At 39.3% G+C, this 23011-nt stretch overlaps 1 protein-coding gene and 1 long non-coding RNA gene across 11 annotated transcripts in view; one reads left to right on the top strand and one right to left on the bottom strand.

The window, feature by feature from the left end:
• CTSC (cathepsin C) overlaps window positions 1-7555 on the bottom strand; it is a 44943-nt gene extending 37388 nt beyond the window's left edge. The window contains exons 1-2 of one of the 2 annotated variants that reach the window (XM_024131777.2): window positions 7281-7555; window positions 4920-5065 (exon numbers count right to left, since the gene is read on the bottom strand). In XM_024131777.2, the coding sequence (XP_023987545.1) occupies window positions 4920-5065; window positions 7281-7452 (318 nt within the window). In that variant the 5' untranslated portion in view covers window positions 7453-7555. The remainder of the gene's footprint in view (window positions 1-4919; window positions 5066-7280) is intronic. The other variant, XM_007121623.4, reaches the window with a different exon arrangement.
• Window positions 7556-7651: 96 nt separating this feature from the next.
• The window catches only part of LOC114487968 (uncharacterized), a 93141-nt gene continuing 77781 nt past the window's right edge, over window positions 7652-23011 (top strand). For all 9 annotated transcript variants that reach the window (XR_003683539.2, XR_008619549.1, XR_008619553.1 and 6 more), the window contains exon 1: window positions 7652-7863. This is a non-coding gene — a long non-coding RNA (uncharacterized lncRNA). The remainder of the gene's footprint in view (window positions 7864-23011) is intronic.

Genomic DNA, 23011 nt, shown 5'->3' with positions numbered 1-23011 from the left:
CTGGTGGCGCAGTGGTTGAGAATCCGCCTGCGGATGCAGGGGACACGGGTTTGTGCACCGGTCCGGGAAGATCCCACATGCCGCGGAGCAGCTGTGAACAAATTCCACAGAAGTGGGCTTCCCTGGTGGCGCAGTGGTTGAGAATCCGCCTGCGGATGCAGGGGACACGGGTTTGTGCACCGGTCCGGGAAGATCCCACATGCCGCGAAGCAGCTGGGCCCAAGAGCCATGGCCGCTGAGCCTGCGCGTCCGGAGCCTGTGCTCCGCAACGGGAGAGGCCACAACAGTGAGAGGCCCGCGTACCACACACACACACACACAAAATTCCACAGAAGTGTAAAGAAGAAAAAAACAATCGCTTACCCACCCATCACAAAGTCAGCCATAATCAAACATCCTTTACATTGTTTTGTTACATTGTGTTTCTATATAAGAGGTTGGTTGTTTTTCATCTGCAGGTACTTTTAAAGGGTGTGAATTTATTGGAGTGTGCCAATTATAATCAAATGGTAATGCTATTAAAATTTGATAGTCTTAGAAACTGGCTTGTGCAGATAGTCTTTTATTTTGGCCAGCGCATTATTTTGAAGGAAAACTGAATCTGAATGTCTCTAGGAAAGTTTCCATTTTGCCATAGGTTGAGTAACTCCTTATTGTTTTACAAAAGTTGTTTTAAATGCTTAGGTATTTGCCTGGGTGAGCCCTAAATTCATTTGAGTTTGTAACCCCGCCAAAGTTTTCTGATAACTGAAACTATGCTGGAAGTTGAGTAGAAAAAAAGTGTCTTTCAAAAATATAAACCTGGGTTTCCCTGGTGGCGCAGTGGTTAGGAGTCCGCCTACCGATGCGGGGGGCGTGGGTTCGTGCCCCGGTCCGGGAGGGTCCCATGTGCCGCGGGGCGGCTGGGCCCGTGAGCCATGGCCGCTGGGCCTGCGCGTCCGGAGCCTGTGCTCCGCAACGGGAGAGGCCACGGCAGTGAGAGGCCCGCATATTGAAAAAAAAAAAAAAAAAAAAAAAAAAAAAAAATATATATATATATATATATATATATATATAAACCTAGTGCTTCCTGCCTAACTCAAACTATGTATAAATTTCCAGTGTCAAGATTTCCTTCCAAGCTTTTATCTAGCTTGAAGTCCTCCTATGTAAAAAAAAAAAAAAAAATCTCCACTCCACCCCTAATTTCTTAAGCAGTTAAAACCACGGAAAAAAAGGTCGAAGAACCTCAATTCATGAAAAATGCTGCTTATTTTCCAGGTGAGGCCTGAATAAGTAGAACTTAATAAAAGCAAGTTCCTAGCAATAAAAGTGGTGTCACAACTGTTCCAGAGTTGGAGTGCAGGGAGAATGATGTGGAAGCTGTCTGTTCTGTTGAGCTGCAGGCTGATCTGGGGGAACAGAAGGCGGAGAAGGAACCTAACAGAATACCTTGCACGTAACACCCGCTCAGCAAACTAGCAGGAACAACCCTAAGAAACAACCTCATGAAAGCCTCTCTGAAGAGGGCAAAAGGAAACAAGTGGTAGGGTCTGGTATGAGTTAAGGGAGACTCCTGGAAATCCAACTGATTTGTAGAGTAACAGTGGAGGGTATAAATGGCAAAAATTTGTCAGATATTTCTGCAATTGCAGTAGGTTGAGTGGATTATGGTGTAGTTTACATAAGGCACCTAAACTTGAATAGTAAAACACTGCTTATATTTTGATAATTTTTCTTTTTTAAAAATAAATTATTTTTCATTTAAAAGATACTTCTAAAATCTGTAGAAAAAAAATCTCACACGCTTTATTCATTAAATAGGTGAGCTTTCTTGAGTTACACACCCAGCATGGATTCCCCAGCACCACTGTAGGAAATACCCTGAGGCTTACGGTAAAATCCAGCAAGCCTTTTATGTTAACAAGTATCACTCAAAGTGTTTGACTGCCCTATTATGTAAAGTCAACTCCACTTTATCATTTTTCTTAAATTTGTTAAACTCTGCTACTCCCCATTACTTTTTCAGTTGGATTTACTAAAAGAACATGGCATTTTATCACTCTGCAAAATATGTTTATCTGGAACTACTTGATTGTGTTAAGAGAAATTTTAAAATCAAGTATCTTGTGTATGTTCTGCTCTGCTTATTGAAATTATGATCCTTATCACATTATCTAACTACTGACCAGAGTGGCTGATTTTTTAGAAGGAAAAGAAAACATGGTCCTGATAATGGTTCTGGTCAAATGTACACTTTAAAAAATACACTGAAATCAGTAGCAGAAGAACACTCTTCTACTTTTATTCCTAATAAGAGAATGCTGTCCAGAAGCATATGATCAGGTAGGGTTCTACCCTACAACGGTGTATACACTGACTCTTCCCACATATGGTTGAGAACACTTACAACTTCATTTGGCTTTAAAAAGCCTTGGGGCTTCCCTGGTGGCGCAGTGGTTGACAGTCCACCTGCCGATGCAGGGGACACGAGTTCGTGCCCCAGTGTGGGAAGATCCCACATGCTGCGGAGCAGCTGGGCGCGTGAGCCATGGCCGCTGAGCTTGCGCGTCCGGAGCCTGTGCTCCGCAACGGGAGAGGCCACAGCAGTGAGAGGCCAACGTACCGCAAAAAAAAAAAAAAAAAAAAAAAAAAAAAGCCTTTATTGATCTGCGACTAATGTTCTGAGGCTACAAAAAAATACCAAATTTGCTTATACTGTGATTTAAAGAGAAATAGAGTTGACCCTCGAACAAAGGAACAACGCAGGGTTTGGGGCACCAACCCTCCAAGTAGTTGAACACCCACCTATAACTTATAGTCAGCCCTCAATATAAGGGTTTCCACATCTAAGGAATCAACCAACCTTGGATCCCCATTTGCAGATTCAACTAACCTCGGATTGTGTATGTATTTACTATAGTATTTACTATTGAAAAAAAAATTTCTGTATAAGTGGACCTACGCAGTTCAAACCTGTGTTGTTCAAGGGTCAACTGTACAAAGAAGTGTTCCAATTCCTCATTCAGCTACCAGCCATGTCCCCACCATCTCTGGACTCCTATTCAAGCCGAAAGCAGACAGACTGATGGGAAAATATTACCGGAGGGAAACTGCCCTTGCCTGTTTCTGATTATGTCTCAGGTAATTAATGGTGTCATTAGAAGTTCCACCACCAGTTTCTCCAATTCTACAGAAGTGAAGAATGAAAAGTCTTCTAAGCCAAATGGGTAAAACTATTCACTCATCTATTTATATACTACACTCTATCTTGTACTTAAGTAATTTATGCAACCTATTTCTCAACTGAATTCTACTTCATTTTCATGTTTTAAATAAATATCGATTACCTATTTTGTATCAACAAAAGGCAAAGGGGAAGGGAGAGGTGGGAAAAAGGAGGGGCAAGAGGAAGAAATGGAGGAAGGAGGAAGGTACATAGTAACAACTGTCTTGAATATTTCTTTCCTTGTGCCTCAATTCCATAGGCAATTCACTCCCCACCTGAAGGCAAAGAACTGTTGAAGGACTGTAACAGAGTACCTACAAGAGGTCTACAAAGCCCTAGGCTCATCAATATGCAGACCAAGAATTATATTCAGATGGAATCACATTTATTGCATACACACTACAATTTTTAAAACTCATACAGATACTGCTATGATTTTTAAAAATACATAGTATCTAGGGGTGATATTTAAAAATATTTAATAACTGGTCAAGCATGGGCTTCAACTAATAAAAGTAGACTGCTGGCCCTCGATGGCCAGCATGGATGGACTGGTTCCCACCAGCTGAATATCAGACAGCCAATCCAGGTGAGGGGAGACAACTTTTCCCGTCTCTCTTTTCTTTTTTCAATTAAGAAGGGGTCCTCGTAGTTAAAAAAAAAAAAAAAAAGTATTGGGCATTACTAGTCTTAGAAATTTGGTTGGCTCAAGTGTTAACAACATATCCTAGTTAGTGATTAAGCCACAACCCACATGAGTAATCACAATAAATTTAGAAATTAGTCTTTTGCTGGTGCTTTGTCTTTCATCATCTTTAACAGAATCATTCCCTCACCTTCCCACAAATTCCTGTAATTGGCCAACTCTTTCCAGATGTTTTAAAGGCTACGGACACGAACCCATGAAAAACTGTCTTTACTTATACTTTATTTAGAATAAGAAATAGCTAGTCTCAGGTTTGCGTATTCAATTTAGTTAAACCATTTAATACCCTGCTAATAGGAAACGTTCCAACTTCAGAAAGATATCTGGGATGGACAGCTATTTGTGCTGAATTATTTTACCCTACAGTGTGTCTGCAATTAGAAGCAATGTGTAAGACCATAAGAATGGACAATAGTTCTTCCCTAGTGAGAAAAGAAAACAAGCTGGGCTGGCTAGGCTACCTTTTGCTTTAATTAGCCCAAGGAGTAACTCCAAGGCTCTCCATCTCTGTCCCACTTTAGTCAAATAAATTATTCACATTAATATAGTTAGTACATTATACTACTTCAATGAGTCATTTAGGTCAATTTCTCAAAGCTAACAAACGATGATAAGATGGACAGTATAATAACCTCAAGATAATAATAAAAACCCTATCTTTCCAACAGATTCAGTACAAAGCCAAGTGACTAAGGCAACAATTAGCAATAAAGGTGTAGTAATAAAGAAAATAAAGAATTTAATCATACTTACCAAAATGTAAATTTAAATAGAGATGGATCATACATACTCAAATATAGATCATGTGTGTTTTTTTTAAACCTACTGAAGTTATAATTTTAAATAAAGTAGCAAAATTACACCATCTAATTTCTCTTCAGAAAATTGGTATCAATTCTCGTTATCTTCTTAATCTAAAATTAAAATACTAAGGGTCTCCTCATTAGAAGAAGCTTCAGTTATCAAATCATTGAAAATATGAATGTATATTCCAACAAAACTAACCTTAAAAAAGGCAAACCACTTGTAGTCATTCAACACAATCTCAAAGCCTTGATTGTAAATGATGGTGAAATGGCCAGAATTGCCAAAGTTATCATATGCCGTATCCAACTTCTTAAGGTGCACCACTACTTTTTTTTCTGGTGGTCCTAAAGAAAAGAAAATGCACAACAAAGGAAAATAATGTGGACTTCAATGGGAGGTAAAAGCTCCTCTACAACTTCCATTATTTTTAAGCTGCTTTCCTTTCATGCTACTGAATGTGGGTGGATCTGGCTTGTGAATATATCAGAGTCCCCGTTTTGTTGGCTCCCTCTCTGTATAATCCCAGAGGGGTCTCAGGCAAGAATGTGAAGCAAAGGCTCAAAAGATATGTCAAGTAGCCCAGCAGGCAGAGAGACCCCAAAAAGTACAGCCACTACCTTCCCAGAGCATCCAAACACTGAAGAAATTTTTCCACTGAAGAAAAGGAGAAATGGGGTATGTTGAAAATGACCAGCAGAAATGAGAAGACAAAATGGTAATCAAAAAGTGGAAATATAAAAAGACTTGCTACCAGATCATAAGAACAAAGGAAATGATCTCTTCAGAGAAGAAATGGGATGTATATCTTTCTTCTAAATGGCTGTACAGTTCAGAACCTTGGAAACTGAATCCTTTCAAAGTATTCAGCAAACTCAAGGTTTTTATCCTATACAGCTAATTTGGGCCGAATGGAACTAAACTTTTAACCTTCAGAAAATGGGGACTCAGATCTGTGGGTGTCTTTAATTGATTAGATTAAGGTCAAAGGTATGGAACATAGGCAGAGGCTGCCTGAAAAGGGTTCTGCTGTGTCCAATCTGGAGGTTTCCACACTTTGGACAATTTTTCCATGTTTCAGATTAATGCTCAGAAATAGGAGATTCCATGTGACAGAGCACTGCAAATCCTAATCTCCCTTCTGCTTTGGATCTCCAAGTTTAACTTTTAAAAGAGAAAATGGTTATAATGCCCAGTAAAATGCCACACGGTCATCTGGAGTTGGACAGTTGAGTAAGTCTGTTTAGTGACAGATGACCTGGCAATCTCTGTTCTGTTAACAAGGAAATTGCAGTTGAGAGCTTCATTCATTCTGCACAAGCCACAGTGTGGTAAAGGTTTGGGCAGAACGAGAGTGCCTCTCCTGACCCATGATTGTGTGTTTTTTCTTCTCCCTTCACTAAATTCTTTGTCCTTGGGATAGGCATGTTATCTGAGGGCATATGGAATGTTCCAGGGTGTTCAAACACTAGGTATTTATTGAGAGCCTTCCATGAGCTAGGCACTGTGCTTGGCTCTGGGCATTTCAAAATATAATTGTTGGCCAAAGAGGTATTAAAAAATAAAACAAACTTTTATATACTACTGAGACAGGCTGGGACCTGGGACCCTTTGCTGAAGTGCTACAATGCTTGCACCTGGACAAACCTCCTCCAGCAACAAAATACAAAGAAACTATAATGGGACTAAAAATAACTGCATGCATGCACGTTGGGCCCCATTATGGACAAAAAGATACAAAAAAGCAAAAAACTTAACTGCCACTTCTGAAGAGCCCTGAGCAAAAACTGGGTGTCTGGAGCAAACACTGGGTATTGCGCATGCCCCCTGCACTCAACACCCCCAGAGGGGTGGGCAAACCACCCAAGCCAGCCCTCCCCCCCACCACTGGACACACCCCCTACCCTCACCCATATAAGGAACAAGCTTGTTACTGGTTCTCACTAGCCCTGCTGTAGGGGCCCAATAAAGCATTGCCTGAATTTCTTTTCCGGCCCGTAGTCAATTTCTGATTGGCGAAGGCCAAGAACCCTGGTGGGTATCACTACCCCCCCTGCAATACATGAAACTGTGTAGTGGTACCAGAAGCTTTCTCAGGTCCACATCAAAATCTCAGGGCTTAAGGGCTTTTTCCCACAACCTAATAAAAGGAAACTTTAAAAGCTATATTCTCAAGAGTCTTTGAGCTCATTTTTCACTGGCACAATAAAATAATGCAGATGGGATGGGGAGATAAGACTGCACGGTCTCAACTCTCTTACAAACCAAACAAACCCAAAAACAAGAAACGGAAATCAAGGAGGGAAAAAAAATTCTTGCAAAAAGTGTTGGGGGCCCGGGAATAACCAAGACCGAGCGAAGTGAGACGTTCTCAGCAGCTCCACGTTGACGTCGGTGCCCTGGAGCGGGAGAGGGCACGCCCCCCATGGACCCCAAGTCCAGCCAGGAACTCCCGGCCTCCCCCTAGCAGGGGCGCTGCGGGAAAAAGGGCTCAGGGACGGAAGGGAAGGAGCCCCGGGTAGGCACAGGGAGGAAGCGGGTCCAAGGGCGCCGGCGGCTTACCCATAACCGAGCAGTTGACCTCGCGCTGAGAACCGCTGCGGCCCACGTGGAAGACCCAGGTGCCCAGCAGGTCAGGGTAGGTGCAGTTGGCAGGAGTGTCGCACTGCACGTTGCCAGCGCGGAAGAGGAGCAGCAGGAGGGCGGCGAGCGGCGAGCCGGGCCAGGCACCCATGCTGGCAAGGCCCTTAGGAGAAGTGGGGAAGGGACGCGAGGCAATGCACTGCAGGCGAGGACTGAAGCCACCGCTGCTGTGCTCGTGCCTTAAAATAGAGGGGCTGGAAACCGGCAACACGGCGGGGGGCGGGGTCTCGGGGCCGCGGGGGGCGGGGCGCCTGCCAGTGGCACAGCCCCTTAGATGGGGGCCTTTGGAGAGCGCTCCAGTCACCTGGCGGCCGCCGGACCTCAGGCCCAGAGAGCCCAGCACCAGGTTCAGTTGCCAAGGGACACCTCCAAAGAGGACTGCAGAGCCACAGCTGGTCCGTGCGCGCCCCAGACTGCGCTCCTTCGCTCCTTGAGAAGTAACGGAGAGAGAGAGAGAGACTAAGAGAAAAAAAGAGAGGAAGAGAGAGAGACAGAGAGACAGGTGAGGGGGAGGGGAGGCTAAATGTCAGAGAGAGACCGAGAGAAGCGCGGTGAGGGAGGCGGGGGGTGGGGGAGGGGGGACTGAATGTGGGAAAAAGGCCCAGAGAGAGAGCGACCTAACTAGTGGAGCTTTCTTTTACTTGCTTGTCTTTCCCACTTAGTCCTCACTCAGTTAACTTTTATCCTCAGAACTACTTCACGTGCGAACCCGAGCCATCCCAGCTGTTTGAGAACTGCTCTTCCTTCCGTTTTCTAAAACTTTCATTTCCTTTTGTTTGCTGGGTTTTGTCGGTTTCCTGTTAATGTTGTTTGCCTGTTATCCACAGGGGAATTCAGTTGTAGTGCAAACTTGCAGTTTTTGTGTATTAGGATTTTTTTCCGCCCGCTAACGTTATAGGATTTAGTTGCGCGCACGCGCGCACACAAACACGCACAGGCACTAAAGCCCTTGTTTTGCAGCTGGAAAGCAGGCGGCTCAGAGAGAGGAAGCAAGTCGCCCAGGGTGAGGAAGGGAGCTGGTGGGAGAATGCTGGTCTTCTGAGCAGGTTCCAGGGTGCCAGTCTGATCGCCAGTAATTATAAGGCAACACTATTTCCAGGTGCCTCCTCGTTCAGTTTAATTATCATCCTTTTCTGTGAGAGCTCCTCTGTCTTTCCTGGCTGTTGTTGGAAGTTGGGGCTCCTTTTGTGCACAGAGCCTTTTAGGTGTCAGGCCCTGTGCAACATCAAGGACAAGTGATGAACAAGACAGACTTTTGGGCACGTGCATTTTGCCCTCGAAACAGTGGTTACAAATAAATACTTGGATGTCCACCTTCACCAGATTGTAAGCATTCGAAGGGAGCAAGTCGACATTATTCTCCTTTGTCTTCCAAATTCTGGCTTGAAAATACTTAGGAAGTGTCCTGGGGTGTTAAAATAAATGTACTTAATAGCCTTATCTTGGTTTCTAGTCCCAAAAGCCGTTTTTGATTTGGCAAAAGGAGTTTCCCTTGAAAGCTCATAAATGAAAATACTCTCTAATGTAATCACAAACTGCAAAGGCAAGGGTGGAGCCAACACCCTACTTCTAGGTTTTATTCCCCGTTACTTAGGATGAAAAGCTGAAGCATGTAATTAAACTAGCACACTTACTGTTTAGAGATAAACTGACAGAGTAACATTGCCTTCCTAATTTCTGGGAAAATGTGTCATTGGTTGTTAAAACGTTAAAACTTTCACTAGATCATCAATTTTGAAGAGCTGAACAGTCAAGTTGGAAATTTCTTTGACGGCATGATCAAAGTAGCACAAACAATTGTGAAGAAAGTTGAAAACACATCTCTATTCAGTGAATAAATATAATCAAAAAGGATCTTGGAGGCCTCAATCTAATAGATTTATTTTACTATTGGGAAATGAAGATCCAGAGATAATGTAATAACTTGATGAACGTCACATTGCCAGTTACTGAGATTTAGGAATAAACCTCAGGTACTTTGAATTTCATTTTAGTTTATTTCCACTAATCTAATAATTCCCAAACTATTACTAGCCGTCTCTCCATTAGCAGGGAGAAAAATTAGTGATTCTCAAATTGATCAGACCGAAAGTTTTATTTTTATAACATATTTTACAGAGAACTTTTAGTATTTTGAAATGAAATTCATATACAAGTTACTCGCTTAAAAATAAAAAGAAAATACCAAATAATACAAAAGACAAATAAAAAGATATTCAAAAAATATAAAAACAGAGAAAAACTTCACTGATAAGATCATGAAAAGTAAGAAAAAAAGGTATTTTAGATAAAGTTCTAATACAAACGCATGTATTTCATTATCTAAAATGCTTATGTATGAATGTACTGGAAAATAGAATGAGACATTCAGATACTCGCACTTTATGTCTCTATGTAAAATTGTAGAATCACAATAAAATTGACATGTACCTTTTTTCTGAGAACAGAAATTCTTTCACTGAGTTATAACTCAAATACCCCTTAATCTAATGGATTCATTTTACTATTGGGAAATGAAGATCCAGAGATAATAATAATCTGATGAATGTCACAGTTGCCTATCAGATGGTCATTCAAATATCATACCTCCATTATTCATGCTAGAAAACTCTTGGTCTAGTTCCCAGCAGAACAAAATACCTTCCTGTTGATTTATCTAGAAGTTGCATTCCTAAAAATTTGATATATTTAAAATGATATAAAAGTCAGTTTATATGCAAACCAGATTTTGGTACTAGTCTCAGATCATCATAAGTAGGTTTATAGAGAAGCAGCATTGCTTAGCAGTCGTTCTCAGACTGTGGTCCCAGGACCAAAAGGACCAGCAGCATATGCATCTCCTTGGAATTTGCTAGAAATGCAAATTCCTGACCCCCACCCCATACCTACTGAATCAGGTCCCTGCAATCTATGTTTTAACAATCCCCTTTCAGAGGATCTTGACACAGCTACAGCTTGAGAATCACTAGCTTGGAGATGAACAGCAAGGACTTGTATCACACTGCCTAAGTTTGAAGCATGGCTTTGCTACTCACCAGCTATTTGATCTGGAGGAAGTTATTTTACTTCTTTTTGTGCCTTGGTTTTCTCATCTAGAACATGTGCATAATTGTTATAGACCTATGACTACCTCCTCCAGTTTTGAGAAGACTAAATGAGTTCATACAGATTCTACAGAGAACTGACTGACTACATTTATTATTGTATATCTTTCTACTAGGAAACTATCCTTATTAGTTAGACAGTAGATTCCAAATCCTGTTCTCCTTTGTAATCCTAGCACCCTGAAAAATTTCTGGCACACAGTAAGTTCTCATATATCCATTGAATGAATGAATAGTATCATGGACATAAATACTTCTGTATTTCATGGTGTTTGGCAAAGAGCATCATGATTCCCATATTCCCTGTGCCTTGTGAATAAGTTTGAAAGCCACTGTTCAGGAATGTATATCAAAACAAAGAAGGATAAAAGAAATAGAAAAAAAATTTGACATATCAATGTAGAATGCCATTTGGTATTGTATACAACCTCTGTCATTGGTAGTCAGAATAACAACCATAATAATTTCATTTATTTAGGACTTTACGTTTTACCAAGGTAATTCATATATATCATCTCATTTAATTATTACACAATTGTGTGAGAAAGAGAGCACCACTTGTTCAGGTCTTGTGATGCCCCAAGTACTGTACTTTGTTTCTGTCTTTCTGATCTCCTAGGCAGATGTCAAAACTCTCTCTTCTGTGACCTCATGTTCCTGAGTTCACAATTCACTGTAATTATTTGATTGACTGCCTTTTCCACTAGAGTCCATGCTTCTTGACAGCAGGACTATATTATTTTTGTACCTCAAGGTTTTTGTCAGAGTTGGACAATAGCCAATATTTACTCATTCATCCTCTCAATAAAATTTATGAAAGAAAGGAAGGAAGGCGGGAAGATAAGTGGGAAGGAAGCTCATCATCATTTGCACAGTACATTCACATATTATGTCCATTTGATAGTAATCTCCCAGATAGTATTACTCCCATTTTACAGATAAGAAAACTGGAGCTCAGAAAGGATAAGTGATTTTCCCATGATCAAACTGCTAGTAAGTATAGATCGGATAACCAAAAAAGGCTTCTGTTTTTAAGTTAGATTGTTAGAATGGAATTAAGCAAGTGAAGCTTTGTCTGCTTCTTGATAGAGTCAGATATAAAATTAAGAGAAAGAAAAGTTCTACAGAAGATACATGTTGAGGCAGCTGTGAAACTAGGAATTACTGAGATAATCTCTACTATTTGATCCCTTTCTCATTTCATTATTTCCTTCTGTTAAATGAACTATGAGGACTTCCCTGGTGGCGCAGCAGTTAAGAATCTGCCTGCCAATGCAGGGGACATGGGTTTGATCCCTGGTCCGGGAAGATCCCACATGCCACAGAGCAACTAAGCCCTTGCACCACAACTACTGAGCCTGTGCCCTGGAGCCCGCGTGCCACAACTACCGAGCCCGCGTGCCACAAGTACTGAAGCCTGCACGCCCTAGAGCCCACGCACTGCAACTACTGTGCCCATATGCAGCAACTACTGAAGCCTGCGCGCTCTAGGGCCCACGTGCCGCTACTACTGAGCCCATATGCTGCAACTGCTGAAGCCCATGCACCTAGAGCCTGTGCTCCACAACAAGAGAAGCCCACGCACCGCAACGAAGAGTAGCCCCCACTCTCCGCAACTAGAGAAAGCCTGTGCGCAGTGGCGAAGACCCAGCGCAGCCAAAAATAAAATTAAATAAATAAATAAATAAAAGAAGAAATGTGTATTTAAAAATAAATTAAAAATAAATAAACCATGTTTTTGAAATGAAAATTTTGAGAAGCATTACATTTTACTGATACACCAGGATTATCCTATAGGTCACACAGAGTAAAAGCAACCCTAAAGAGCCAGTGAACTTAATGAATGTCTCTATTTTGCTCTTTTTTCACCAACACCACTCTGGTCCAATAGGCTATCATTTCTTGCTAGTCAACCAAAATTACCTTCTAATTTCATCCACTTTTTCTTGAATTCAATGTAAAAGCCAGGAACCTAAGTGTCATCCTTGACTCTTCCTTCCCCCAGGCCCCACCCCCACCCCAAGCCGATTAGCCAATGTATCATACTGAGTCTACTCTCACCATTGTTATTTTTTATTTAAATGTAAACCATATCAAGGTACCTACAATATTGACAAGTGGAATACTTCCCAATAGGTTACCTTTTGTATCATCTTTGAATAAAATTCTGCAAGACCCTGCCCAACTTATCCCTTCATCCTCCCAGTTGTCCCAGAAACCCTTGCCTTCTGTTGGTCCTCAAACCCTCTAGATTCCTTCTGTCTCCATTACCTTTGCACTTTGCTATTCTCTTTGCCTGAAATCATTTGCTGTTTTTCCCATGACTGCTCATTCTCACTGTATGACATTCTCACTGAAAAATATTTTATCTCCTCTAGCCATGCTATCTGAAATGGCCTTCTCTAGCTATTCATTTTATTAGTACTCTGTTTATTTCTATATAAAAATTATAAATGCCTATAATTATTGCACTTTCTTGTTTATTACATATCTGCCACACTGGAACAGAAGCTCCATGAGGTTTGGGCCTTGTCTGTCATGTTCACCACTGTATTACCAGGACATAGTAGATGCTCAATAAATATTTATTAAATGTTGATTGAAACTCCTTACTCTCCAACTTTAGGAATCAGGTTTATTGGAAGCAAATTTTCACGGGGCAAATGTCAAGTCACTAGATAAATTTTATATTTCTCATCTTATACTGTTCACTTCAAGAGATATTCAACTAGTATAGGGACCAACTTTTCAGCCCCAGAAACATCTGGAATTTTAAGTTTATATGCCTGTGTGGATTAGTTTGTAAGTTGTAGAAGTTGACCTAAAACTACTTTGTATGCTATCAGGAAGTCAAGTTATAAACACATGTTGGACCATAGGAAAGCTAAACCATGTCTTATCATTTTAGTTTCAAAGTTTTGCAGTTCAATTTGACTTCCCTTCTTTCTCTAGGTTATTGCTGAAAGGGAAATATGAAGTCAAACAAGGTGAATTCTAAAATAGCAAACTGTAGAGAGTCTTGGCATGAAGAGAACAAAACCAGAACAGGGTGACTGATTTAAAGGTCAAGACTATCAGTTTCTCCAAGTTGAGAAAGGGCATTCCTTTTCCAAGAATCACATTACTTACCCAAGTAATGGTATGGGAATATTTAAAATATTTCATTTTAATAAGTTGAAAATAAGCTGACTTACTATTTATTATTACTTTTTACTTATTTGACAAGATCACACTGATTTATGCATTTCTCTCATTTTTTAAACAACCCTTAGAATTTAAAAATAGTTCAATATATAAATAAATAACTTTAGTTCATATACAATTAAGGTAACAAACCGAGTAAAAAAGCCTTCAAATTTATCATCATTTTCATTTGTTCCTAGTCCTTTATTTTTTTTTTTTTTTTCGGTACGCGGGCCTCTCACTGTTGTGGCCTCTCCCGTTGCGGAGCACAGGCTCCGGACGGGCAGGCACAGTGGCCATGGCTCACAAGCCGCGGCATGTGGGATCTTCCCGGACCGGGGCACGAACCCCTATCCCCTGCATCGGCAGGTGGACTCTCAACCACTGCGCCACCACGGAAGCCCTTTAGTCCTTTTTTTAAAAGGACGTATTTATGTTTTTATTGTATGATGAGATAATAATATTCAATAAATTACATTAAATATATTTTGTCATTGTGCTACAGATTTTTTTCCCCTACCCCACCTTTTTCTTTCCATCTATACCCTGCCAAGCAAGGCAACCTATGTTCCCTCCCTGGTGTGTATACTTACAAATTTTTTACTAAAATTACCCAGCCACTTAAAATATGCATAAGGAGCAGGGCACATAATGTCTAGATCCAGAATGCCATGGTTTGAATCCTGATACCACTTCTTACCGCCTGTGTGACTTTAGAAAAGCTATTTATTTTCTCTGACTCAAGTTTCCTTATTAGCAAAACTGGGATAATAATAGTACCTACCTCATAGGGTTGTAGTGAAGTTTTGACTGAGAATGTGAAATGCTAAGAACAATGCTGTCACCTAGTTTCCATTCTTTCATTCTTGTCAACCTTATTTCATTCTTAATGAAATTCATTCTTAAAAACACATAACAAAGGTTTCTTCACATCAAGAAATTGAATTCATTTTAAGGAAAATAGCTGCATGGTACTTCTAAAAAAACCCACCAAGGTCTGAAATGGCATCACATGTGCTAAAAGTCCATGGTACCAAAACCTAGATTTAATACCTAACTTAACTGCAGTTTTGATTTTCCCCCCAAATGTAATCTTAATCAACCAGTTTGGAATTTTCTGGTTAGAACCAATGAGGTAATCTCAGCCCTCTCCAGCCTACTCCTCAGAGGAGGAAGAGGCAATCTGCATGATAAAACCCTTGCCAGTCCCTGCCCTCCAAAAAAGATATCCTGGCCCAAAAGAACCTTTTGTTTGTTTGGTTTTTTTGCTAGTGACTTTCTTGCCTCACCCTCCTTTCTATAAAAGCCTTCCATTTTGTGCCACTTCTCAGAGCTCTATTCTATTTACTAGATGTGATGCTGCCAGATTCATGAATCCTTAAATAAAGCCAATCAGGTCTTCAAATTTACTCAGTTTGTTGCAGGAAGCGGTGGGACTGCTTCCAGAGCTCAAGAGTGGGCTCTTGTCTAACACTGGGAAATGAATTGTCCAAGGATACAAACGTGCTGACAAGGCAAGAGACTTTATTAAAAAGGGGCTCGTGGAGCAGCAGGATAAGGAAACCCAGAACTGCTCTGCTACATGACTCGAAGTCAGATATTATAGTAATGGGGTTAGTTTCCAGGTTGTCTCTGGCCAGTCATCTTTCTTGGCCTATATTTGGCTTGACTCAGGGTCCTACCTGGTGGCATGCACATCTCTCAGCCAAGACGGATTCCAGCGAGAAGGACTCTGGGAGATTGATCATCTCCTCCCTCTTTTGGCCCCTCCCAAATTCTCCCATTAGTTTTCAGCGGCAGCACTGTGTTCCTTATCTGGACCTCCTATCCTGAGACAACTCAGGCAAGCAGGCCTGGCTAAGGCAGGTGGTTTCTGTCAACAGTTCCCTAACAGGTTGAATTTTGTTTTTAAGCAATACTTAAGGCATGTAACAAATCTAAGTATTATTAAATGGGTATTTGGGTTGTTTCCAGGTATTTTAACTTTATTATTTTTTGCCATTGCAAACAATATTGCAGTAAGAATTTTTGAATATACATCCTTTCTACAACTGCTTTTCTTTCCATGGGAAAGTGACAGCCATGTCCCTTCCTTATAAGCTTACTTTCTTTCCTGAGTTGTTTTAAATCTTTTAAATTGTTGTAAATTTAAATTTTGATATTTTAAGTTGTTTTAAATTGGTTGAAATGTTTTAAATAACTGTCATTTAATTTTAAATTTGTATCTTGGAAGCACCTAAGGTCTGCTTTTGTATATGGTATCATACAGGTCTTTTTATTTAGGCAATGGTAGCAGTGCTGTTTATAAAATAAACCTTATTTTCCCTCTAAATTTAAACACCAAATTTGAATATATTCAGTTCCTATAAGTACTGGAATATTTTGTTTTGTTTTGTTTTGTTTTACTGATTGATTTTAAAGTAAGTTCGCTTCCTGTTCTTTTTCATGTTTTTCTCAGCTCCCACTCTGTATCAATTTAAAATTGTATGTTTTGGCTACCCCTCTACTATTTTTTTTTAACTTTTTATTTTATATTGGAGTATAGCCGATTAACAATGTTTTGATAGTTTCAGGTGCACAGCAAAGTAACTCAACCATACATATACACATATCCATTCTCCCCTAGGCTCCCCTCCGATCCAGGCTGCCACATAACATTGAGGAGAGTTCCCTGTGCTATACAGTAGGTCCTTGTTGGTTATCCTTTTTAAATATAGCAGGGTGTACATGTCAGTCCCAAACTCCCTAACTATCCCTTTTCTCCACCTTTGCCCCCCTGGTAATCATAAGTTCATTCTCTAAGTATGTGAGTCCATTTCTGTTTTGTAAATACATTCATTTGTATCATTAAAGATTCCACATATAAGCGATATCATATGATATTTCTCTTTCTCTGTTTTACTTCACTCAGTATGACAATCTGTAGGTCCACCCATGTTGCTGCAAATGGCATTATTTCATTCTTTTTTTATGGCTGAGTAATATACCATCGTATATATGTACCACATCTTCTTTATCCATTCCTCTGTCGACGGACATTTAGGTTGCTTCCATGTCTTGGCTATTGTAAACAGTGCTGCAATGAATATTGGGGTGCATGTATCTTTTCAGACCATGTTTTTCTCCAGACATATGCCCAGGAGTGGGATTGCAGGGTCATATGATAGCTCTATTTTTAGTTTTTTAAGGAACCTCCATACTGTTCTCCATAGTGGCTGTACCAATTTACATTCCCACCAACAGTGTAGGAGGGTTCCCTTCTCTCCACACCCTCTCCAGCATTTATGGTTTGTGGATTTTTTTGATGATAGCCATTTGGACTGGTGTGAGGTGATATCTCATTGTAGTTTTGATTTGCATTTCTCTAATCATTAGCAGTGTTGAATATCTTTTCATGTGCCTCTTGGCCATTCTTATGTCTTCCTTGGAAAAATGTCTATTTAGGTCTTCTGCCCATTGTTTGATTGGGTTGTTTGTTTTGATGATATTAACCCTCGTGAGCTATTTGTAAATTTTGGAGACTAATCCCTTGTCGGTCACATCATTTGCAAATATTTTCTCCCAATTTGTGGGTTGTCTTTTCACTTTTGTTTATGGTTTCTTTTGCTGTGCAAAAGCTTTTGAGTTTAATTAGTTTCCATTTGTTTATTTTTGTTTTTATTTCCATTACTCTGAGAGACAGATTGGAAAAGATATTGCTGCAATTTATGTCAGAGAGTGTTCTACCTGTGTTTTCCTCTAGGAGTTTTATAGTGTCTGGTCTCACATTTAAGGTCTTTAATCCATTTTGAGCTTATTTTTGTGTATGGTGTTAAAGAATGATCTAATTTCATTTTTTTACATGTAGCTGTCTAGTTTTCCTAGCACCGTTTTTCAACTCTTTGTTGAAGAGACTGTCTTTCCACCATTGTATAGTCTTGCCTACTTTGTCGTAGATTAATTGACCATTGGCACGTGGGTTTATTTCTGGGCTTTCTATCCTGTTGCATTGACCTATAGTTCTATTTTTGTGCCAGTACCATACTCTTTTGATGACTATAGCTTTGTAGTATAGTCTGAAGTCAGGGAGCCTGATTCCTTCAGGTCCATTTTTCTTTCACCAGATTGCTTTGGATATTCAGGGTCTTTTGTGTCTCCATACAAATTTAAGATTTTTTGTTCTAGTTCTGTGAAAAATGCCATTAGTAATTTGATAGGAGTTGCATTGAATCTGTAGATTGCCTTGAGTAGTATGGTCATATTGACAATATTTCTTCTTCTAATCCAAGAACATGGTATCTATTTCCATCTGTTTGTCTCTTCTTCAATTTCTTTCATCAGCGTCTTACACTTTTCGGAGTACAGGTCTTTTGTCTCCTTAGGTAGGTTTATTCCTAGGTATTTTATTCTTTTTGATGCAGTGGTAAATGGGATTGTTTCTTGAATTTCTCTTTCTCTTACATTGTTAGTGTATAGTAATGCAACAGATTTCTGTGTATTAGTTTTGTAGCCTGCAACTTTACCAAATCCATTGATGAGCTCTAGTAGTTTTCTGGTAGTGTCTTTACAATTTTGGATGTATAGTATCATGTCATCTGCAAACAGTGACAGTTCTACTTCTTTTTTTCAATTTGGATTCCTTTTATTTCTTTTTCTTCTCTGATTGCCATAGCTAGGACTTCCAAAACTATGTTGAATAAAAGTGGTGGGAGTGGGCATCCTTGTCTTGTTCCTGATCTTAGAGGAAATGCTTTCAACTATTCACTGTTGAGTATGATGCTAGCTGTAGGTTTGTCGTATATGGCCTTTATTACGTTGAGGTAGGTTCCTTCTGTGCCCACTTTCTGGAGAGTTTTGATCATAAATGGGTGTTGAATTTTGTCAAAAGCTTTTTTGCATCGATTGAGATGACCATATGGTTTTTATTCTTCAAGTTGTTGATGTGATGTATCACACTGATTGATTTGCAGATATTGAAAAATCCCTGCGTCTCTGGGATAAATCCCAGTTGATCATGGTGTATGATCCTTTTAATGAATTATTGGATTTGAATTGCTAGTATTTTGTTCAGGATTTTTGTGTCTATGTTCATCAGTGATATTAGTCTGTAATTTTTTTGTGTGGTATTATTGTCTGGTTTTTGTATCAGGATGATGGTGGCCTCATAGAATGAGTTTGGGAATTTTCCTTCCTCTGCAAATTTTGGAACAGTTTCAGAAGGATGGGTGTTACCTCTTCTCTAAATGTTTGATAGAATTCACCTGGAAGCCATCATGTTCTGGACTTTTGTTTGTTGGGAGTTTTAAAATTTCAGTTTCAATTTCAGTGCTTGTGATTGGTCTCTTCATTTATTTCTGCTCTGATCTTTATGATTTCTTTCCTTCTGCTAACTTTAGTTTTTGTTTGTTCTTTGTTCTCCAGTTGCTTTAGGTGTAAGGTTAGGTTGTTTATTTGAAGTTTTTCTTGTTTCCTGAGGTAAGATTGTATTGCTATAAACTTTCCTCTTAGAACTGCATTTGCTGTATTACATAAGTTTTGGATCATTGTGCTTTCATTTTCATTTGTCTCCAGGTATTTTTTGACTTCCTCTTTGATTTCTTCAGTGATCCATTGGTTATTTAGTAGCATATTGTTTACCCTCCACTTGTTTGTGTTTTTTATAGTTTTTTTCTTGTAGTTTATTTCTAATCTCATAGCATTGTGGTTGGAAAAGATGCTTGATATTATTTCAATTTTCTTAAATTTACTGAGGCTTGCTTTCTGGCCCAGGATGTGGTCAGTCTTGGAGAACATTCCGTGTGCATTTGAGAAGAATGTGTATTCTGCTTTTGGATGGAGTGCTCTATAAATATCAATTAAGTCCATCTGGTCTAATGTGTCATCTAAGGCCTGTGTTTCCTTATTGATTTTCTGTCTGGATGATCTGTCCATTGATGAAAGTGGGGTGTTAAAGTCCCCCACTATCATTGTGTTACTGTAGATTTCTCCCTTTATGCCTGTTAGTGTTGCCTTATGTATAGAGGTGCTCCTATGTTGGGTGCATATTATGTTTACAATTGTTATATCTTCTGCTTGGATTTGTCCCTTGATTATTATGTAGTGTCCTTCGTTGTCTCTTGTAACAATCTTTATTTTTAAGTCTGTTTTTTCTGATATGACTATTGCTACTCCAGCTTTCTTTTGATTTCCATTTGCATGGAATACCTTCTTCCATCCCCTCACTTTCAGTTTGTATGCGTCCCTAGGTCTGAGGTGGGTTTCTTGTAGACAGCATATATACGGGTCTTGTCTTCGTATCCATTCAGCCAGTCTGTGTCTTTTGCTTGGTGCATTTAATCCATTTACATTTAAGGTAATTATCAATATGTGTGTTCTTATTGCCATTTTCTTAATTGTTTTGGGGTTTTTTGTAGATCTTTTTTCTTTCCTTCCTCTTTTGTTCTCTTCTCTTGTGGTTTGATGACCATCTTTAGTGTTGTGTTTGGGTTGCTTTTTGTGTGTGTGTGTATCTATTGTAGTTTTGGGGTTTGCTGTTCCCATGAGGTTTTGATATAGCAATCTATATATGTACAAAGTTGTTTTAAGTTGCTAGTCTCTTTCCTGCCTAGAGGGGGCCCTTTAGCATTTGTTGCAAAGCTGGTCTGCTAGTGCTGAATTCTCTTAGCTTTTGCTTGTCTGTAAAGCTTTTCATTTCTCTGTTAAATCTGAATGAGAGCCTTGCTGGGTAGAGAATTCTTGGTTGCAGGTTCTTCCCTTTCATCACTTTAAATATATCATGCCACTCCCTTCTGGCTTGCAGAGTTTCTGCTGAAAGATCAGCTGTTAACCTTATGGGTTCCCTTGTATGTTGTTTGTCATTTTTCCCTTGTTGCTTTCAATAATTTTTTTTTATCATAAATGGGTGTTGAATTTTGTCAGAAGCTTTTTCTGCATCTGTTGAGATGATCATATGGTTTTTCTCCTTCAGTTTGTTAATATGGTGTATCACATGATTGATTTGCGTATACTGAAGAATTCTTGCATTCCTGGGATAAACCCCACTTGATCATGGTGTATGATCTTTTTAATGTGCTGTTCGATTCTGTTTGCTAGTATTCTGTTGAGGATTTTTGCACCTATGTTCATCAGTGTTATTGGCCTGTAGTTTTATTTTTTTGTGACCACTTTGTCTGGTTTTGGCATCAGGGAGATGGTGGCCTCATAGAATGAGTTTGGGAGTGTTCCTCCCTCTGCTATATTTTGGAAGAGTTTGAGAAAGATAGGTGTTAGCTCTTATCTAAATGTTTGATAGAATTCACCTGGAAGCCATCATGTTCTGGACTTTTGTTTGTTGGGAGTTTTAAAATTTCAGTTTCAATTTCAGTGCTTGTGATTGGTCTCTTCATATTTTCTAATTCTTCCTGGTTCAGTCTTAGGGGACTGTACCTTTCTAAGAACATGTCCTTTTCTTTCAGGTTGTCCATTTTATTGGCATACAGTTGCATATAGTAGTCTCTTATGATCCTTTGTATTTCTGTGGTGTCGGTTGTAACTTCTCCTTTTTCATTTCTAATTTTATTGATTTGAGTCCTCTCCCTTTTTTTCTTGATGATTCTGGTTAAAGGTTTATCAATTTTATTTATCTTTTCAAAGAACCAGCTTTTCGTTTCTTTGATCTTTGCTATTGTCTTCTTTGTCTCTTCATTTATTTCTGCTCTGATCTTTATGATTTCTTTCCTTCTGCTAACTTTAGTTTTTGTTTGTTCTTTGTTCTCCAGTTGCTTTAGGTGTAAGGTTAGGTTGTTTATTTGAAGTTTTTCTTGTTTCCTGAGGTAAGATTGTATTGCTATAAACTTTCCTCTTAGAACTGCATTTGCTGTATTACATAAGTTTTGGATCATTGTGCTTTCATTTTCATTTGTCTCCAGGTATTTTTTGACTTCCTCTTTGATTTCTTCAGTGATCCATTGGTTATTTAGTAGCATATTGTTTACCCTCCACTTGTTTGTGTTTTTTATAGTTTTTTTCTTGTAGTTTATTTCTAATCTCATAGCATTGTGGTTGGAAAAGATGCTTGATATTATTTCAATTTTCTTAAATTTACTGAGGCTTGCTTTCTGGCCCAGGATGTGGTCAGTCTTGGAGAACATTCCGTGTGCATTTGAGAAGAATGTGTATTCTGCTTTTGGATGGAGTGCTCTATAAATATCAATTAAGTCCATCTGGTCTAATGTGTCATCTAAGGCCTGTGTTTCCTTATTGATTTTCTGTCTGGATGATCTGTCCATTGATGAAAGTGGGGTGTTAAAGTCCCCCACTATCATTGTGTTACTGTAGATTTCTCCCTTTATGCCTGTTAGTGTTGCCTTATGTATAGAGGTGCTCCTATGTTGGGTGCATATTATGTTTACAATTGTTATATCTTCTGCTTGGATTTGTCCCTTGATTATTATGTAGTGTCCTTCGTTGTCTCTTGTAACAATCTTTATTTTTAAGTCTGTTTTTTCTGATATGACTATTGCTACTCCAGCTTTCTTTTGATTTCCATTTGCATGGAATACCTTCTTCCATCCCCTCACTTTCAGTTTGTATGCGTCCCTAGGTCTGAGGTGGGTTTCTTGTAGACAGCATATATACGGGTCTTGTCTTCGTATCCATTCAGCCAGTCTGTGTCTTTTGCTTGGTGCATTTAATCCATTTACATTTAAGGTAATTATCAATATGTGTGTTCTTATTGCCATTTTCTTAATTGTTTTGGGGTTTTTTGTAGATCTTTTTTCTTTCCTTCCTCTTTTGTTCTCTTCTCTTGTGGTTTGATGACCATCTTTAGTGTTGTGTTTGGGTTGCTTTTTGTGTGTGTGTGTATCTATTGTAGTTTTGGGGTTTGCTGTTCCCATGAGGTTTTGATATAGCAATCTATATATGTACAAAGTTGTTTTAAGTTGCTAGTCTCTTTCCTGCCTAGAGGGGGCCCTTTAGCATTTGTTGCAAAGCTGGTCTGCTAGTGCTGAATTCTCTTAGCTTTTGCTTGTCTGTAAAGCTTTTCATTTCTCTGTTAAATCTGAATGAGAGCCTTGCTGGGTAGAGAATTCTTGGTTGCAGGTTCTTCCCTTTCATCACTTTAAATATATCATGCCACTCCCTTCTGGCTTGCAGAGTTTCTGCTGAAAGATCAGCTGTTAACCTTATGGGTTCCCTTGTATGTTGTTTGTCATTTTTCCCTTGTTGCTTTCAATAATTTTTTTTGTCTTTAATTTTTGTCAATTTGATTACTATGTGTCTTGGCATGTTTCTCCTTGGGTTTATCCTACCTGGGACTCTCTGTGCTTCCTGGACTTGGGTGGCTATTTCCTTTCCCATGTTAGGGAAGTTTTCGACTATAATCTCCTCAAATATTTTCTCGGG

The sequence above is a fragment of the Physeter macrocephalus genome, chromosome 16 (genome assembly GCF_002837175.3).
Source record: "Physeter macrocephalus isolate SW-GA chromosome 16, ASM283717v5, whole genome shotgun sequence".
NCBI lineage: Eukaryota > Metazoa > Chordata > Mammalia > Artiodactyla > Physeteridae > Physeter > Physeter macrocephalus.
The sequence above is the reverse complement of the archived record's forward strand: the minus strand, read 5'-3'. Positions and strand labels throughout refer to the sequence as shown.